Below are 18,438 nucleotides of genomic sequence, written 5' to 3'. Positions count from 1 at the left end.
GTAGTGTACAAAATCCCATGCAAGGACTGCACAAAACACTACATAGAACAAACAGGAAGACAGCTAATGATCCGTATCCATGAACACCAACTAGCCACGAAATGACACGATCGGCTATCCTTCGTAGCCACACACACAGATGACAAACAACATGAGTTTGATAAGCCAAACAGAACAGCCAGGGAATTCCTAGAGGCATGGCACTCATCCACAGATTCGATCAACAAACACATCGACCTGGACCCAATATACCAGCCACTGCAGTGGACAGCTGGAACGGACAACCGGAAGCGGCAGAGACAAACCACTATAAATGCCGGAGGAAACAACACAGAAGCGCTTCACAGGAGGCTCCTAAGCACTGAGGATGTCACCTGGACAGGGGACTAAGCGTCTGCAACACAAATTCTCAGCTCGGCGAACAGAACCACATCAACGAGCACCCGAGCTATAAATCTTCTCACAAACTTTAATTTTAGGATATTAGTAGAGGTATGTTAAATGCGATATATGTCAGGAAGTACACTCATTCAACATTAGTGAGTGATAAAATAGGATTACTTCTGCAATTGTGATCTAATGTTCTTTATCTAGATAGATTTTGTCTGGCTTATTCAGTTATGGAAAGTACGAATTGCTTGAAAATGTCATGCAGCAAAGATGATTTGGAGACATCGGTGTTGAACTGGAGTGTACAAAGTTAAAAAACACACAACATCACATTATAGTCCAACAGGTTTATTTGGAAGTACTAGCATTTGGAGCACTGCTCCTTCTTCAGATGATTGTGGAGAATAAGACTGCAAGACACAGAATTTAAAGCAAAAGTTTCCAGTGTGATGTAACTGAAATTATATATTGAAAAAGACCCGATTGATTGTTAAGTCTGTCAACTTTTAGAATGACCATGTTGGTATCAGTTCTGTCATATGTAAATCGCAAAACATTTTTTTAAAAGTTACATTCTCCAGTGCACTTTAACAATTAATGTCATGTTGGCCCAGATAAGGTATTGAAGGTGTTAACTCCCTGTGAGGCTGTCTGTGCCACAATGGTCAGACTGATTATAATCTAAAACACGGATTTCCAGAATCTTATTTGGATATATGCAGTTTTTGAGCAAAGTAAAATATAATTTTGCTATGTATGTGTGTGAGTGTGAGTGTAAAGGGGTTTAAGTCTGTGAGAGGGTGTGTGTGGGAACGTATGTGTGTGTACGAGAGAGAGTTTGTATGAGAGTGTGTGTGTATCTGTCTGGCTGTGTTCATCTATCTATGTGTGTGTGCATAGTGGAATGGAGTCACCTGTAGTGTGACATGAGGCCAGTTGAGGCCATTCCCATGGGTACCAAACTTGGCGATCATCCTCTGCTCGCCCACTTTTTCCTGATGAAGGGCTTTTGCGCGAAATGTCAATTTTCCTGCTCCTCGGATGCTGCCTGACCTGCTGTGCTTTTCCAGCACCACTCTAATCTAAACTCTGGCTTCCAGCATCTGCAGTCCTCACTTTTGCCCACTTTTCATTGTTGCCTGTCCCGAAGTCCATCTTGGAGGACGGTCACCCGAAGGTCTGAGGTCGAAATTTCTGGACCGCTGAAGTGTTTGCCAACTGGGAAGGAACACTCCTGTCTGTTGATTGTTCTGCAGTGATCATTCATCCATTGCCGTAGCCTCTGTTTGGTCTCGCCAACATACCATGCCTCAGGGCATCCTTGCCTGCAGTGTATGAGATAGACAATGTTGGCTGAGTCCAAGGTGGACTTTGGGACAGGCAACAATGAAAAGTGGCCAAGCAGAGGCTAATAGCCAAGTTCGGTACCCATGGGAACAGCCTCAACTAGGACCTTGGGTTCATGTCCCACTACAGGTTCATGTCCCATTGCACCACACACACACACACACACACACTCTCAGACTTAAACCCCTTTATAGTCACACACATACACATACCCTCTCACAAACACTCATAACCCCCACCATCTCTCTCCCCCCCACACACACCCCCACATGCACATAAAAGTTTGTGGGGTGAATTTGTACTTGCAGAATTACATTTTATTTTGTTCAAAAACTGCGTGAATCTATGTAAGATTCTGAAAATCTGTTTTTTAGATTAGAATTAGTCTGACCATTGTGGCACAGACAGTCTCACAGGGAGTTAACACCTTCAATACTGTATCTGGGCAGATAATGCTCAAGTGCAATTGTTAAAGTGCACTTGAGAATGTAACATTTTTTTAAAAAGTTTTGCAATTTACATATGAAAGAAGTTAAAAATCACACAACACCAGATTTTTAATTTTGTATACCCCAGTCCAACACTAGCATCTCCAAATCATATGAAAGAACTGATACCAACATGGTCATTTTAAAAGATGAGAGACTTAACAAATAATTGGATCTTTTTCAATATATAGTTTCAGTTACATCACACTGGAAACTTTTGCTATAAGTACTGTGTCTTACAATCTTATTCTCCACAATCACCTGATGAAGGAGCAGCGTTCCGAAAGCTAGTGCTTCCAAATAAACCTGTTGGACTATAACCTGGTGTTGTGTGATTTTCAACTTTGTAAGCAGCAAACATATCTCAATTTGTGGAAGACACTTGACAGGTCTTTAGAGTCAGCCTTTCTGTCTCAGCCTGAGGGCCAACACAGCCTCAGTAATTTAGTGGTCATAGTGATGGACTGGTAAATAATTTTCTTTACAGGTTTCCTCTAGTTTGAAGAACCCTTGTGTTCTTCCTGCTTTAGCATCTTCCAGTTCCTCTGGCTGGGCTGCAGGCAAGACTAATTGGCAAGTCCCCAAATTGTCTAATAATGGATGAGTCAACCAGGGACAGACCAGAGAATTTGTTGCCTCCAGTATGATTACAGACATGGATAAATAAGTATCAGCAGGGTTCAGGCCCACTTATGGTCTCAACTTCTGAAAATCTTTAAAGGAGGTAAGATTCCACTGTATGGAAAATGTCTCCCAATTAGTAAATATTAGATGGAAAGTACAGACTGACAAATTACCCAAAAGAACAACTTCTATCAAAATTAATTTTCTTCCAAGTAAAGATTAGATTAAAATAGGTCTGAGTTTATTACATTTCTTTTGTTTTCCTAGCGTGAGTTAATAAAGCTGTACTAGATCAGGGATTTCTTTCTGAGAAGGGAGATCTTTGCCAGACTTATTAACAGGAGCACAATTACCTCTTTAGGGCCGTCCTTCAGGTGATGCCTTTATCCAAATGAAATCATCAGATCGAGCATTCCTGACTTCTCAGAAGCGTCACAAAAGAACAATGAAGGACAGATATGTTGAAGTATTCCAGTGTTCAGCTGAGGAAATGAACTTTGTGTTAATGGGTGGCATTTTAAATCGAAATGGCTTGTCCCCACCGCCATGTAAGTTACCATGTAAGTTTGCTTAGCTCTTGATGGTGCTCTACGCTGCTTGCTGGTAGGTGCTGGAGCTTTATGACTCTTTACATTCCTGGTTCTTTGATTCGGAAGATTTGGTACTATGTTCTGAATTTCAGTAGCATGACTTGTACTAGTTCGTTCTGCCTTGGTTGTGGTTGGCTAAATTTGAGAAAATGTTATTCACATAGGCTAGCCATGGAATTTGACATAACATGTACGTTATTTAACTTTGTTCTTGCCAATTCAAATCAGGTCAGTTATATTGTTAAGTTCAAATAAAGTCATTAAAAATCATGATGACTCATTGAACAATCTTAATAGGTTAACAACTATTTCCATGAAAAAAACATTAAAAACACAGAAATAATGCAGAGTGTTAAATATAAACAAGTGCTTTCTGACGAAAAAAATTAACGTGCTGGTGTTAAATTTTACCAAAAGATCCCTAGTTGACTTGATAACTGATTTGTACTAATGCAGCTGGTCTCTACCAAGTGATCTTAATGTTATCCTCCTTCTCTCAGTACATACTTTCCAGAGTGACAGTGCTTGACAGGCTGAACTCTCCAGCGCTGAGTATCATATTGGAACTACTGTACTATAATCGAGTATCAACGTGCCAGCAGTACAAACATAACACACTAAATATATTGCCACTAGTACTCCACGGCCGGAAGTTAATGGTGAATGGAAAATCAGTATTGCAAATCTTTTGGTCACAAACAATTCTCCTACAATTGCCTCAAATTTTATTCAGCAGTCTTGTTCAAAATGGGTGTTCTACTTGAATGAAACTTTTCATATCACTCAGAAACTTTTAAATTCTTTGGTGACATTTGTAACAGTTAAATATTAACTTCCAAGTTGGTCTTAATTTATGTTTACAGACACTGATGTTTTAATTCCATGGCAAACCTATAACTAGTACATCTTTTGTTTCTGACTGGGCTTTTGCAATTCTCCTTTTTGAAGCAAAGGTAATCTTCTGAGGTAATGATTGCAGTGAGGGTTAGGTTGTGTCGTAGCTGTTCGGTGAAATAGCAAGAAAGTATTTAGTTCAAGACGGTCGGTGTAATTGGGAAGTGTGGGTGAGAGAGACTTCCCACTGTGGGACCGGGTAGGGGAGTCCAAAACTAGAGGGCATAGGGTTTAGGTGATTGGGGTAAGATTTAAAAAGGATTTGCAACTTTTTCATGCAGATAGTGGTGTGTGTATGGAATGAGCTACTACAGCAGGTAGTGGAGGCTGGTACAATTACAACATATAAATGGCATCTAGATGAATAGGAAAGGGTTTAGAAGGATATGTGCCAAATGCTGGCAAATGGGACTAGATTAATTTCGGATACCTGGTTGGCATGGACCGCAGGGTCTGTTTCTGTGCTGTACATCTTTATGACTATATGACTGTTAAGGAATCTCATGATGTGATTTCAGCAATTAAACTCATCCATAAATGTTACAGAAACATCTTGTTCTTTGCCAGTCAAATTAGCTTGCCAATGTTGATGCCTATTTTTCATTTACATGATGCCCCTAGTCAGCATTATCCAAGAGCACTAGCTGTTATGTCAATCATGATGATAGCTGGCTTCCTCAACAGTACTTCTTTTTAATTTATCCTCTGTTGCTAAGTTACAAGAATGATTATCTAATATTTACTATTGGGTTGTCAGAATTTTTGTCCAATAAATATTTGGAAGACAGTGAGTATTGTTTTTCATCCTCACATCAAACCTCGTCCCCTCGATACCAACTCAGTTCCTCTTCTTGGCAACAATCGGAGTTTAAGCCAGTCTGTTCACAAATTGAGTGGCATGTTTAAACCTGAAATGACCTTCTGACTTCAGTCATGCTATCGTTAAGACTGCCTCTTTTCACCTCTATTATATTGCCTGACTTTGCCCTGCCATCAGCTTATGTCCTGTTGAAACAGTCATTCATTCCTTTGTTATTTTGACATGCAACCATTCTGCTGCATTCCTGGCTGGTCTCCCACATTCTATCCTTAGTAAACATGAAATCATTCAAAACTCAGCTGCCCATGTCATAATCAATAAGTAGTCTCGCTGGCTGACTTTTGCTCACAGTCAACATCTGGATTTTAGAATTCTCATTGTTGTTTTCAAATGGGTCCACGGCCTGACCCTCCCAGTCAATAAAGATCCGGGCTCCTATCATTCTAGTCTATTGTGCATGTCCAACTTAAATTGCTGCATTATCGATGGCCATGTTTTTAATTGCCTAGGCCCCCATGCTCTGGAATATTTTCCTACATCTCTTCATCTTGATTTCTTCTTTTTAAGAGAATTGTTAAAATGCTCTTCTTTGACAAACATTTGGTTATCTGACACAATACATCCTTATGTGGCCCACTGTTATGATTTGTTTTATAATATTCCCCTGAAGTGCCTTGAGACATTCCATTAAGGCACTATAGTAAATGTAAATTGTTAGAATTAAACTAGATTGAAGCCACTAAACAAATGGAAAAAGATAGAAATATAACATTTTTGTTAACTTGTTTGAATCCTTTATATCAGGTTTCTGACAATCTGACATCAGAAACTGTTCCAACTAAAGTGACAGATGTCATTCTCTGTAATGAACTGTAATGCATTAAGTCTCTTGTCATCCTTGATTTCTCTACATCATTTGGCACATTGGTTACACCAGCTTCCTCAAAAATCTTTACTCCATTTTCCAGTTTTGTGAAGTACAATCACTTTGTTCTATTATTGCTATCTAAATGGAATATTTTGAGAAATGACATTCTACTCCCATGCCATTTGAAGTCCTCAAAAAATGTATTCTTGGCCCAATCCTCTTCCTGATCAAAGTTCTTCTTTTTGGTCCCCTTAAATCTCCAGACATCGAGTCATCATCTACCTCGACACCAACTGTTTGGATCTCTTCATTGCATCTGTTCTAGCACCCAGATTTGGGTGACCTATTACTTTCATCAGCTAAACATTTAGGTCAGATCATGCACTCATTGCCCTTACAATGGAATATTAAGAACTTCTAGCAATTAATTCATAGAAAGAATGGACACAATACAAGCACGAACAGTTAATATTGCCTATAAACTATGTACGTAAGTATAGACAAAAAAACTTAATTCATGACCTGACATCACTGTGACTTAGTTACTAAACGTGTGTATAATTTGTATAGTTAACCATTTACTCCATACTTTCTGCTGACTCCATTTCTCTCTCTGTATTGCCTCACTTGAACTGGACTTCAATAAAATGTTATGATTAATCTGTAATTACCTTACAATTAAGAAGCCTGCCAACATCCACCTCCATAACATTATGCACTTCCTTCCCTTTCTTGGCCAATCTGCTGTTGAAACTGTTCAATATATTGCCTTGTTACCTTCGCACACTCAATTGTTCAAATTATAGCTGATCTCTTTTTTGCATTGTGTTCAGTATTGGTCTCTTTACTTAAAAGAAATACCTGCCAATAGGTGGGGTGCAGCAAATGTTTGCCAAGCTTATTGCGGGGATGCTACGCTTGTTATGAGGGAAGAATGGGAGTTTAGATGAATGAGACCAAATCTCATTGAAATGTACAAAATTCTCACGGGACTGGACAGACTGGATATATGGCTAATGTTTGCCCTGGCTGAGGGGTGGGTGGACGTCATGATCTCATGATACACATTAGATATTTTTGGCAGAGATAAAGGAAAACTTCTGCATTTTTAGAATGGTAAACCTATAGAATTGTCTATCATAGAAGGCGTTTGAGGCAAAATCACTGGATATTTTAAAATCTATAAAGATTTCTAGAGGCCAAAGGTGTCAAAGAGTAAGGTGAGTAAGCAGGAGGATGGGATTGTGATAAAGGATCAGTCTTGGTTGTGTTGAATGGCAAAGTGATGGGCCTCCTCCTGTTCCTATTTTCTACTCTTTATGATATTCAAATACATTAGGATTCCAGAATCCCCCATCATCAACACCCTGGTGGTTATCATTGACTAGAAAGTGAACTTGACAAATCATATAAATACTGTGGCTATAAATGCAAGTTAAAGGCTAGGCCTTTTACATGAACACACTTGTCTATCATCTGCAAGGCATTCATCAGTCGAGTGATGGAATGGTCTTCACTTGTCTGAGTGACTGCAGCTCCTACAACACTGAATAAGTCCAAAACTATATAGAAGAAAGCTTCACAGTCACTGCATCTAACAGTTTAAACATTCACTACCTCTAATATCAATACACAGTGGTGAAAGTGTGTACCTGAAAAAGAAAGCCACCTTGGTTTCAACCTCTCATGTCCTTAAATGTCATGCACAGTTTCTAAGCCAAATAATGGTTTCCTGTATTAAGAGAGCTTGAAAGATTCACAATCAGGGCAACCACTCTGTCCCACCTAACATGTTTTAAAAATGTAGGATGCAAACCGTCTGGTTCTGAAGATTTGTCACTCTTTACTTGCATTACTTTCTTCATTGTTATTTTGCGAAACTTGAGTTGAGTTCCTATCTGTTATTCAGTATCAGTTCATTTGGGATGTATGGTGTGCTATTCTCTTCCTCTGAAAAGAAAATTATTTAATATATGCAAGGGCCTGTGCATGGCATTACAGTTCCTATTATTAAATTATATTTTCCACATAGAAATAAAATAAAGTAGGTTTTAAAATCTCTCCAGTGCAATCCTTTCTTTTTAATTTATAGCCTATTCTGGTCTTCAGTAAGCCACCAATTTCTTTAAACTAGTGGTTCTCAGACTAGGTTCTGCAGAAGTCCTCAGAGGACCTGTGATGCTGTTGACAAGTGGGCAATCATTCAGGCTGCCCCAGTCAAGCGTCAGCAAGTGACGGTATAATCTGCTCCGCCTGTTCTCCTGCTGTTCCCTTTTTGTGCTGAATCTAGCATTCTGCTGTCCATGTGGTGTGCTTCCCCAGTGCTCTGCTCTCCTCCTGCTCCCTTGGTGTTGTCGAGATGCTCTTATCTCTATATACTTTCGATGAGGATAGATAGACTTTTCAGAAAAATCAGGTTCAACTGTTCCACTGATCTTTGTAAGTAAATGCTATCTGTTTTCCCAAAAGTTTTATTAATATAGCATTCAAATGCAGTGGTTTCATGTTATGAATTCCATTATTAGAGTTGAGGTGGAGTTTCTGTTTGAAATGGTGTCCTTCAATCGAAAATATTTGAGAATTATTGTTTTAAACATCGTAAAATCAAGCTGGAATTGGATTGTGAACAAGAGAGTAGGAATGGACAGGGAAATTGAGGGAAAGCAAGGGATGGCCTAGGTTTCACTGATAGTTCAAAGATCTCGTGCAGGCATAATTCCTTTTTTTGCGCAGTGAAAATTCTATGAAAATGTATCTTAAAGATATTGGTGTATTCTGATAAAATGTGCAGATGTCTTCAAATAACATCAACATTTAAATGATACTAACGTATCTCTGATTTCATTAGCCACAGTGAATCAAATGTATTAATGTTTTCCCCTTCCCTCGATGTTTCATATTTAAAATAGTCATCTCTGTCCTGTTATGACCATGCCTGGACGATTGCACCATCACTGAAGTCCCACTATTCCAGAGCTTGTAACTTCTAAAAAATATTTTCTCATGCTCCAATTTTGGCTGAGTTAGACACTGTGATGCAAGAGCTAGGGGGAAAATGGATTATTTGTGCCAGGAAGCAGTCATACCCTTAGGGTTGGGTTGACTAATTTGGTTAGTATTCAGGCAAAGGGGCTTCAGGGATACAAGTGCATCAGACTTTGTATTATACAACCAGCTAATGGTACAGGGAATCACTTAGGAGGATGGAGTAAGAAAGAATATGAAGGTATTAGGTGATAGTATAGTGAGGAGGATTGACAACATCCTCTGGAGCAAAGTACATGAGTCTAGAGCATAATCTTTGCATTATTACATGAGCCATGTGAAATCCCTTAGGACAAATCAGAGAGATGAAAGCACAGTTCAGAGACTGACTTAGGAGAAGTGGGTTCCCGTTCATGGGTCACTGGCACTATTGCTGGGGCAAATGGAATTTAAACCAGTGTACCTGAGCCGTGCTGGGCTTGTGTACTTGCCAGCAGTATAATTAGCAAAGTAGAAAAGATTTTAAAGAGTAATGGAGCAAGGATTACATTTGAGAAGATATGGTAAATCAAAATGTAGTGTCAAGGCCAAAGGAAAATGTATGGGAAATTATAAACAGACTGGGACAGGATTGGATAATGAGTATGAACCTAAGAGTCATCCAACAGTAAGACTAAAATTTACAAAAGGAGTAAAAGGATAAAACTAAAATGTCTATATTTGAAAGATATTTGAAACATTCAGACAGAATGTGGAGGGGCCGGTGTTGGACTGGGGTGGACAAAGTTAAAAATCACACAACAGGTTACAGTCCAACAGGCTAATTTGGAAACACTAGCTTTCGGACCATCGCTCCTTCATCAAGTGGTTGCACTCAGACAGATTAGATGAGCTGATGAGACTGCAAATTGCAAAGAATAAATACAATATGGTCGCCATTAAAGAAACACTGCTGCAGGATGACATTAATTGGGACACAAATCTTTGAAAGGTACATTTAGGAATGAAAGGAAATTAGGAAAAGATGGACGGGGGTTGATCTGTTAATGTTAGCACAATGGAGAGGGATGACCTATGTTCAAGAAACCAAGGTGTGGAAATGGTTTGTAGAGAAGTGGGAAATGATAAGCATAAGAAATCAGTTGTGGGAGTGGTGAACAGGCCCCTTGATAGCAAGCACTCAGTACACTAGGTATAAAGGAAGAAATTTTAAGAGCCTATCAGAAAGGCACAATAAAAAACATGGGAGACTTTGGTCCATGTATCAATCAGAATAGTTAGATAGGCAAAGATAGCCTTATTAAAGAGTTCATAGAGTGTCTTCAGGATAGTTTCTTAGAGCAGCATGTTCTGAGGCCAACCAAAGAGCAGTTATGCTAGATCTGGTATTGTCCAATCAAATAGGATTAATTAATGATCTCATAGGGAGGGTACCCTGATGTAGTTTTACACTCAGTCTGTAAAAGACAGGAGTGGATCTGAGATTAGGAAGGGCAATTATGCATAAATGAAAATAAAGTGGCCAAAGTAATTGGGAAATTAGGTTAAAGAATAGGTCAATAGAATTGCATTGGCAGACATTTAAGGAGATTTCAGAATATAAAGAATTCTAATGAGTAAGAAAAGTTCTAGTTCCTCAATTCATGGTTAACTAGAAATGTAAAAGATAGAGACTGAATGAAAAGTAATACAATTGTGCAAAGATAGGTAACAGGTACAAAGATTGGACAAAATATAAAATAAAACCACAAACCTAATTAAGGAAAAATTAGATCATGAGTAAAAGCTAGCCAGAAATAGAAAAAAAAGATAGTAAGAGTTTCCATGAATATTTAAAGATGTGAAAAGCTTTAAAAAATAGAACACTAGTGATATAAAAAGTGAAACATGAGCATTGATAGTGGCAAATTAGAAAATGTCAGGAAGATTGGGCAGGTATTTTGCATTTGTCTTCATGAGAGAATACAGATACCATTCTAGAAGCAGCAATAAATTGGAAAAGGAAATAAGAAGGAACTCAGGAAATCACAATCAGAGATGTGGTCCAAAGTCTTAAAATAAATAGATAGTAAGATAGTTGATGCATTGCTTTTAATTTTCCAAAACATCCTTAATTGTGGAAGATCCAATGAGATTGTAAGATAAAGAATATGACTCTTTCAATCAAAAAGGAGGGAGACAGAAAGCAGCAAACTATAGACCAATTAGCATAATGTCTATCATAAGGAATGTGTTATGAGCTATTAAAGAAGTTTTAACAGGACACACGAATAAGTTCAAGATAATCAGCAGAGTCACCACAGTTTTGTGAAAGGGAAATTAAAATTGACCAATCTATTGGAGTTCTCTGGAAAAAGGGGAACTATACTTAGATTTCTACAAGGTATTTGATAAAGTGTCATATCAAAGTTTATTGCAGAAAATAAAACCTCATGGTGTGAGGGTAACTTATTGGCATGGATTACTGTCTAACAGGTTGCACCAAGTGGGTATAAATGAGCCTTTTCAGATTGACACAATTCAATGAGTAACATGCCATAGGGATTGATGCTGGGACTGTAACTGTTTACTGTTTTTGTAAATTACTTAGATGCATAATATTGGTCATCTTATTTGAGGAAGTAGTTCAAAGATAGTTTACTAGACTAATACCAGGAATGGGTTAGTTGTCTTATGATGTAAGATTACACAAACTAGGCTTGCATCCACTGGATAGATTGATTCACTTAGAAAAGTAAGAGATGACTCAGTTGAAATGTATAAAATTCTGAAGAATATTGATTGGGTAGATGTGGGAAGGATGTTTCCTGATATGGGAGAATGTAAAACTAGGGATCAAAGTATAAAATTGCATGTTTAAAACAGAAATGAGATTATACTTTGCCTGAGTGTCATGAGTCTATGGAACTCTTTCCTGTGGTGGAAGCAGAGTCCTTGATTATTTTTAAGGCAGAGATAGTTTTTCGTTAAGCAAGAGTTTGAAAGTTATCAGGGTAGGCAGGAATGTAGATTTGAAGTTACAATCAGATTATTCATGATCTTATTGAATGTTGAATGAGGATCGAACAACCAAATGGCCTACTCCTGCTCTGGATTCATATATCATATGTAACATAGTCACAAATTTAAATACCTTATCTATGTCAACAAAAAAGTTCTATGAATTAAATTCGTTAATATTTCTCAATCTTTATTATCAAACCAAATCTTCTCCAATAAACATGCATAATTGGCTAATATACACAGTCAGCAACATATAAGCATCAGTGCTTATCTCTATCAATATTTCCAAAACTCAAACACAAATGCACTCATTTCAGGTAAAGAGGAAGTAAAACAGGCTTTTAGAAAACGAAAAAAAATCTGTCTAATGGTTTATTCTTGAGCACAAAAGGATAAAATGTACCACATACTAGAGTCAGTTGCTCCTTTCTGGCAAGTATGGTCAAACTACAAATCTCACACTGTCTTGCAGACACAGCTTGCTCAGAGAGCACAATCTTCACATGTTCTCTCAATCGCTCTTTAAAAGGAACAAATAGCTTTCTCCCTGAATTGACATAGAGGGTTTATTTTCAGAAATGGGCAACTTGTTTATAGCAAGGTTTTTTTCTAACTTAGTTTGTTCATAGCAGGTTTCCTCCAACTGACCAAATTAAAAGAAGAACCTCTCCAAGTCGGTCAGTATACAGTCCAGCAGTGGTCTTCAGCAAAGAAACAATTATCACCAGTCAAATGATTTCTAGAAAACTTTGTTTAAAATAAACCTCTAATGTTCACGGTGAACTTTCAAAGACCTCTTTTAAAGAATTCACTTAAGGCATGTCCAATAAGTTTCAAATGAATTCCTATTTCTACAATCCTCCAAATCTCGAATCCTCCAAGCTGTATTAATTACGAAGCTTCTTCATAACAGTGTTTAACTTTATTTCATGTCATCACATCTAGAATTCTGAACAATGTTAAAGTTTATTGTCTCGGAGACCCACTGTTAACCATGAAATTACTCCAATTTCATTTTCATTACCAATAGACATCCCAACCAATTGTCCAGTATGCTGTTCCCTTATTGTTTATTGGCAGCAGTAGTTTTTGTTAGCTTCAAATTTTGGCCTTTCCCAAAGAGGCTTCTGCGTATATTTAATAAGAGTATGCACTAAATACAATTTACTGAATTACCTTCATATTCACTGCAAAACACTCATCTTCTGTCATTAGCTGTCTGTGGCTCTGTATGGCTCTATATATCAAAGAAATATGGCTCTGAAGAGAACAAAATTTTGAAGGAAAATAATCTAAATTCTATGTCTTAATTTTATACAAATTTATGAACTGATTCTATTTGATGATTCCGCTTGTGTGTAATTTGGAGTGACTTGATGATCCCCAGAGGGCTTTACTTAATTTTGATTTGGTCTAAATGAGGACTGCTTGACAAGTACTAAAATGTGTTGGCTTTACAAAGTAGCACAATGATAAGAATGCATCTTACCCAATCATTAGATTGGGCACCAAATCCTGGAAAATAATTGATGGAGCTTTGAATTTAGCTGTTTGTATTTGCTCACTCAGTAGTGACCATGAAGCAGACCATGTTTGCTTTAAATGTTAAATCTGAATTAAGACTTTCAAGATATACAGAAAATATGTTAGCAATTAGAGAAGCAATTAAAAAGCCTTTTTAAGGACAAACATGTCCTTTAAAAGATGATATAAAGTGTTAATATAGGATTTCAATTTTATTAATCAGAGTACTTCCAAGTTATCTATAAACACTGAAAGCTTTTTTTTGTTCATGAATCCATTTATTTGTACGTTATGTTACTGATACTGAGCCAAGTAAGGATGTTAGGGCCAGGGACTGATAGCTTTGTGAAACTAATAGGTTTTCGAGAATGTTCTTGAAAAAATGTAAGAAAAACAAAGTTTCGGGTGGGATTTCCAGAGATTAGGCCTAGTTGGCCATAAACCTTTCTTCCAGTGTTGGGATGAAGGTAAAAGAGAAATTTTGAGAGGCCAGAATTGGAGTAACATAGAGCTCTTGGAGGTTTGTAAGGTCAAAGGTGGTGATGGAGGTGGTGAATGTTGAGGCCATGAAGGGATTGAACATGACTCTTGCATAAAGGTCTAGTTACTTGGTTAAAGTACTAGTGTTTTCTTTGTCGCCTAGAAACCCTACTGCTGTGAACTATTGACTTCAAAAGGGGTATGGGAGAGAAAAAAAATTTCTTCTTGGATATTCACGAGGTGGCTAACTATGCATTATGGGCAAAGTGATCTAGAAGTTTACAGCTTTTACAGCTCTTAACACATGAGCAAATATTATGATTTCTCTGTTTTCCTGTCTAGGCTTGTCACCCTCAACATACAATACATTTCCAACACCGGCAACTATTATTTCAGCCGAATCTGCAGCTCTGTATCAGCAACCTGTGTTCATCAGTCCCCGAGCTCTCCCACCTTCTACAGCATTCTACCCAGCTGGTGCCCAGTTCTATATGAACTGTTCTGCATTATGTCCAAGGTGAGAATTTACATTGAGAAGCTTGTGATAAACCAAATGGTGTAATGTCCAATTAATGAGTCACTTAATCATGTACTGTAGAATGGTTATTGCAAAACCAGAAAAAATAAGTTCCTTCTTCAGTGATACACTCAATTCAGCTGTTGCTGTTGTTTAGACTTAGTCAAAGCAATTTTCCGTGAACGAATAGTACATGTGTTCAAGCCATGTTCCAATGACATGAACACAACCTAGGCATATATTTCTGTGCAATGCTAAACAAGTACTATACTGCTGAAAATGCTTTTCTTTAGATACAACCAATGCCTGTTCTCCCCTCTTAATGAATGTAAAATATCCCATAATATGACTCAAAAAATAGCAACAAAATATTCCTTGCACCCTGGCTATATTTACCATTCAGTTAACATCTAAGGTAGAGGATCTGGACATTTATTTTGTTGCTGTTGATGTGAGCTTGCTGTATATAAGTTTGATGCCTTGTTTCTTTGATTACAACAGTGACTGCACCTCAAAATCTTTCATTGGCCATTACGGACTTTAGGACATCTTAAGTTCAAGAAGAGTGCAAGATTAACTGATATTTTTTCTTTTTTTTTTCTTATGCAATAGTGAGGAAGTACATTAGCTCTGACAATGTGGAAGCTATATGGGAAGAGCTGAGAAACACTCAGGGCAAAACACATTAGTGGGCATTGTATATAGACCCCAAAACTCTAGGGTGTATTAGGGATGACATTAAATAGGAAATAAGAGATGCATGCAATAAAGTAACATCTTGTATTTATGTGTGACTTTAATATTGAAATAGATTGGGCAAATCGAATTGATAACAGTACCATAGAGGAGGAACGCCCATATACAGGATGGTTTTCTAAACTAAAATGTTAAGGAACCAATCTATTAGAACAGGCCAGATTAGACTCTGTCTTGTGTGATGAGAAACGAATAATTGGAAATCAAGTTGTGTGAGGCCCGCTGGGGATGAGCGACCACAATATGGTCAAACTCCTCATCAAGATGGAGAGTGATGTAGTTGATTCTGCAAATAGGATGCTTAATGTAAAAAGAAAGCCATAGAGCCAGGCATGTGATTTCCAGAAAAAAAAGTCCAGCCAATTAGCTTAAATCACATGACTTTCAAGAAATATCTTTAAATCAGCATTTGAAGGGAAATGGTGTGGGGAAATTGATCAGATTAAAGGCCAATAAATCCCCAAGCCCTGATAATCTACATCCCAGAATACATAAGAAAGTGGCACTAGAAATAATTGATATATTGATGTTCATCTTCCAAGATATTATAGACTGTCAAGCAGTCCCTATAGACTGAAAGGTAGCTACTGTAATTCCTCTATTTAAGAGGGTGGCAGAGAGAAAACCAGGAATTCTAGTCCAGTCAGCTTGACATCAATAGTGGGGAAAATGCTAGAGTACATTATAAAAAACTTAATAGCTGAGCATTTGAAAACAGTGGTAGGACTGGATAAAGTCAGCTGTGTTTACAAAAAGAAAATCGTGTTTGACAAATCTACAGGAATTCTTTGAGGATGTAATTAGTAGAGTTGATGAAGCAAAGCCAATGAATGTTGATTACAGTATTTGGTGTTTCAGAAGGCTTTTGACAAAGTCCCACATAAGAGATTAATGTGTAAAATTAAAGTGCATTGAATTATAGTGTCTTGAGATGGATGGAAAATTGGTAGGACTTGGCAGAACAGGAAACAAAGAGTAGGAATAAACAGGTCTTTCACCAAATAGCACACAGTGACTGCAGTGAGGGATACTGCAGGGATTTGTGCTTGAACCCCAGCTATTCACAATATATATTAATTATTTGGATGAGGGAACTAAATGTAATATCTCCAAATTTGTAGACGACACAAAGTTGGGTGGGAGGGTGAGCTGTAAGGAGGATGCAGAAATGAAGTGTGATTTTGACAAACTGATTGAGTAGGCAATGTAGTCTAATGTGAGGTTATCCACTTAGGCAGCAAAAATAGGAAGGTAGATTATTATTTAAATGGCTGTAAATTGAGAGAGGAGAATTTTCAATGAGACCTGGATGTCCTTGTATACCAGTTGCTGAAGTAAAGGACACAGGGTGCAACTGGCAGTAAAGAGATCAAATGGTATTGTTATGGACCAGTCCAGATCCCCTCAAAACATTTCAAGAAGGTAGCCCAGACCCTAACTTTTCTAGTTGTTTTAAGCAGGTGTATGGTGGATATTCCAGGAGTGATGCAGCTGGTCAGAGCACTCGGTTTTAAATAAAACAGAATTTATTTACAGATGACTGAATGAAACATAAGCAAAAGGAAACAGAATTTAGAAAACAACTATTTGAAAACCCGACCGACATGATATCCCTCGCAACTCAACAAAGAGCTGTTCCGATTTCCTGCAACATCCCATAAACACACCCCTTGGCCAAAAAAGTAAATTCAAACACAAGTTCTTACAGGGGAGAGAGATTGCAGAGACGATCAGCCAGGGATCATTTGCTAAAACATGGAACCTCTTCCACTGCAGCTTCTCAGGGTCCCCAGGTAAGACTAAACTAAACTAGAAAAATCCTCAAGTTGGGAGAATGGCCACTCTCCTTTCATTGTACAAGTGTTTACAAAGAAAAAGCTTTTTCCTGATTATTGCCTTGGGTGGTATCTGTTAGCTATAATCAAAGCGGTCTAATCCCAGACAAATCAAAACATCTGCCTTTCACAAGCACTCTTGAAAAAAAACCAGGACAATATAATCTTGTTAAAGGAGCAGCATCATCACAGTATGTTGACTTTCATAGCAAGAGAATTCGAGTACAGGAGCAAAGATGTCTTGCTGCAATTATACAGGGTTTGGTGAGACCACAACCTGGAATATTGTATGCTCTTTTGGTCTCCTTATATCAAGAAGGATGCTCTTGGTACAGACTGATTCCTGGGATGGCAGGGCTGACATATGAGGAGAGGTTGAATGATTAGAATTATATTCACTGGAGTGAAGCGGAAACAAAGCTCTAAAATCCTACAGGTAAATGCAGTAAAGATATTCTCAATGGTGGGGGATTCCAGAACCAAGGGTCACAGTCCGAGGATACTGTGTTAACAATTTAGGACTAGATAAGGATAAAGTTCTTCAACCAGAGAGTTGTGAGCTTGTGGAACTCGCTATACAGAAAGCAGTCGAGCCCAAAGAATTGTATGATTTCAAGAAGGAATTAAATAGAACACTTAGTGCTAAAGGGATCAAAGAATATGAGGGAAAGTGGGAACAGACTATTGAGTTGCTGATTAATCATGATCATAATGAATGGCCTATTGATGCTGCTACTTTCTGTGTCTGTATGTTTCTTTGTTTGTAAATAGTGCACCCAGCTCAAGTCCAGCATTATTTACAAAAGAAGGATAATCTTTTGATGGGGAGGGGGCAGGGCGGTATGTGAGGGAGTTGCCAAACAGGGCATAAATTAATTTAATTGGCGTTGTTCTTCTTCTAGGCAGTGCATTCTTGTGAATTTTGTCTTATGAGCAGACGTAATTCTGAACTTGGTGAATGGATTGCTTTTTCTATAGGCCTACAAGGCAGGAATCCCAATTTGGGTCACTTTCCAAAGTTGTGATCTTGCCTCCTACCTGGGAAGTTTTTGGAATGCTCATGCAACTGTCAAAATAGACAAACAGTCATTCAACTTCACTTGGGGGAAAGCCTTTAATTCTCTTAGATGCTCATCAAACTGTTAAATCAAGTACAGTTATTCAAATAAAAGCAAATTACTACGGATGCTGGAATCTGAAACCAAAAGAGAAAATGCTGGAAAATCTTAGCAGGTCTGGCAGCATTTGTAAGGAGAGAAAAGAGCTGACATTTCGAGTCTAACTGACCCTTTGTCAAAGCTGACAAAGGGTCAGTTA

The 18,438-nt window shown here is 37.9% G+C and overlaps 1 protein-coding gene across 3 annotated transcripts in view; it reads left to right on the top strand.

Moving 5' to 3' along the window:
- Positions 1 to 18,438, top strand: part of esrp1 (epithelial splicing regulatory protein 1) — an 82,424-nt gene that overhangs the window by 36,777 nt on the left and 27,209 nt on the right. For 2 of the 3 annotated variants that reach the window (XM_043688049.1, XM_043688051.1), the window contains exons 12-13: positions 3,211 to 3,409; positions 14,356 to 14,530. In XM_043688049.1, the coding sequence (XP_043543984.1) occupies positions 3,211 to 3,409; positions 14,356 to 14,530 (374 nt within the window). The remainder of the gene's footprint in view (positions 1 to 3,210; positions 3,410 to 14,355; positions 14,531 to 18,438) is intronic. The other variant, XM_043688050.1, reaches the window with a different exon arrangement.

The sequence above is a fragment of the Chiloscyllium plagiosum genome, chromosome 4, assembly GCF_004010195.1.
Source record: "Chiloscyllium plagiosum isolate BGI_BamShark_2017 chromosome 4, ASM401019v2, whole genome shotgun sequence".
Classification (NCBI taxonomy): Eukaryota; Metazoa; Chordata; class Chondrichthyes; order Orectolobiformes; family Hemiscylliidae; genus Chiloscyllium; species Chiloscyllium plagiosum.
This window is presented reverse-complemented; position numbering and strand designations above follow the sequence as displayed.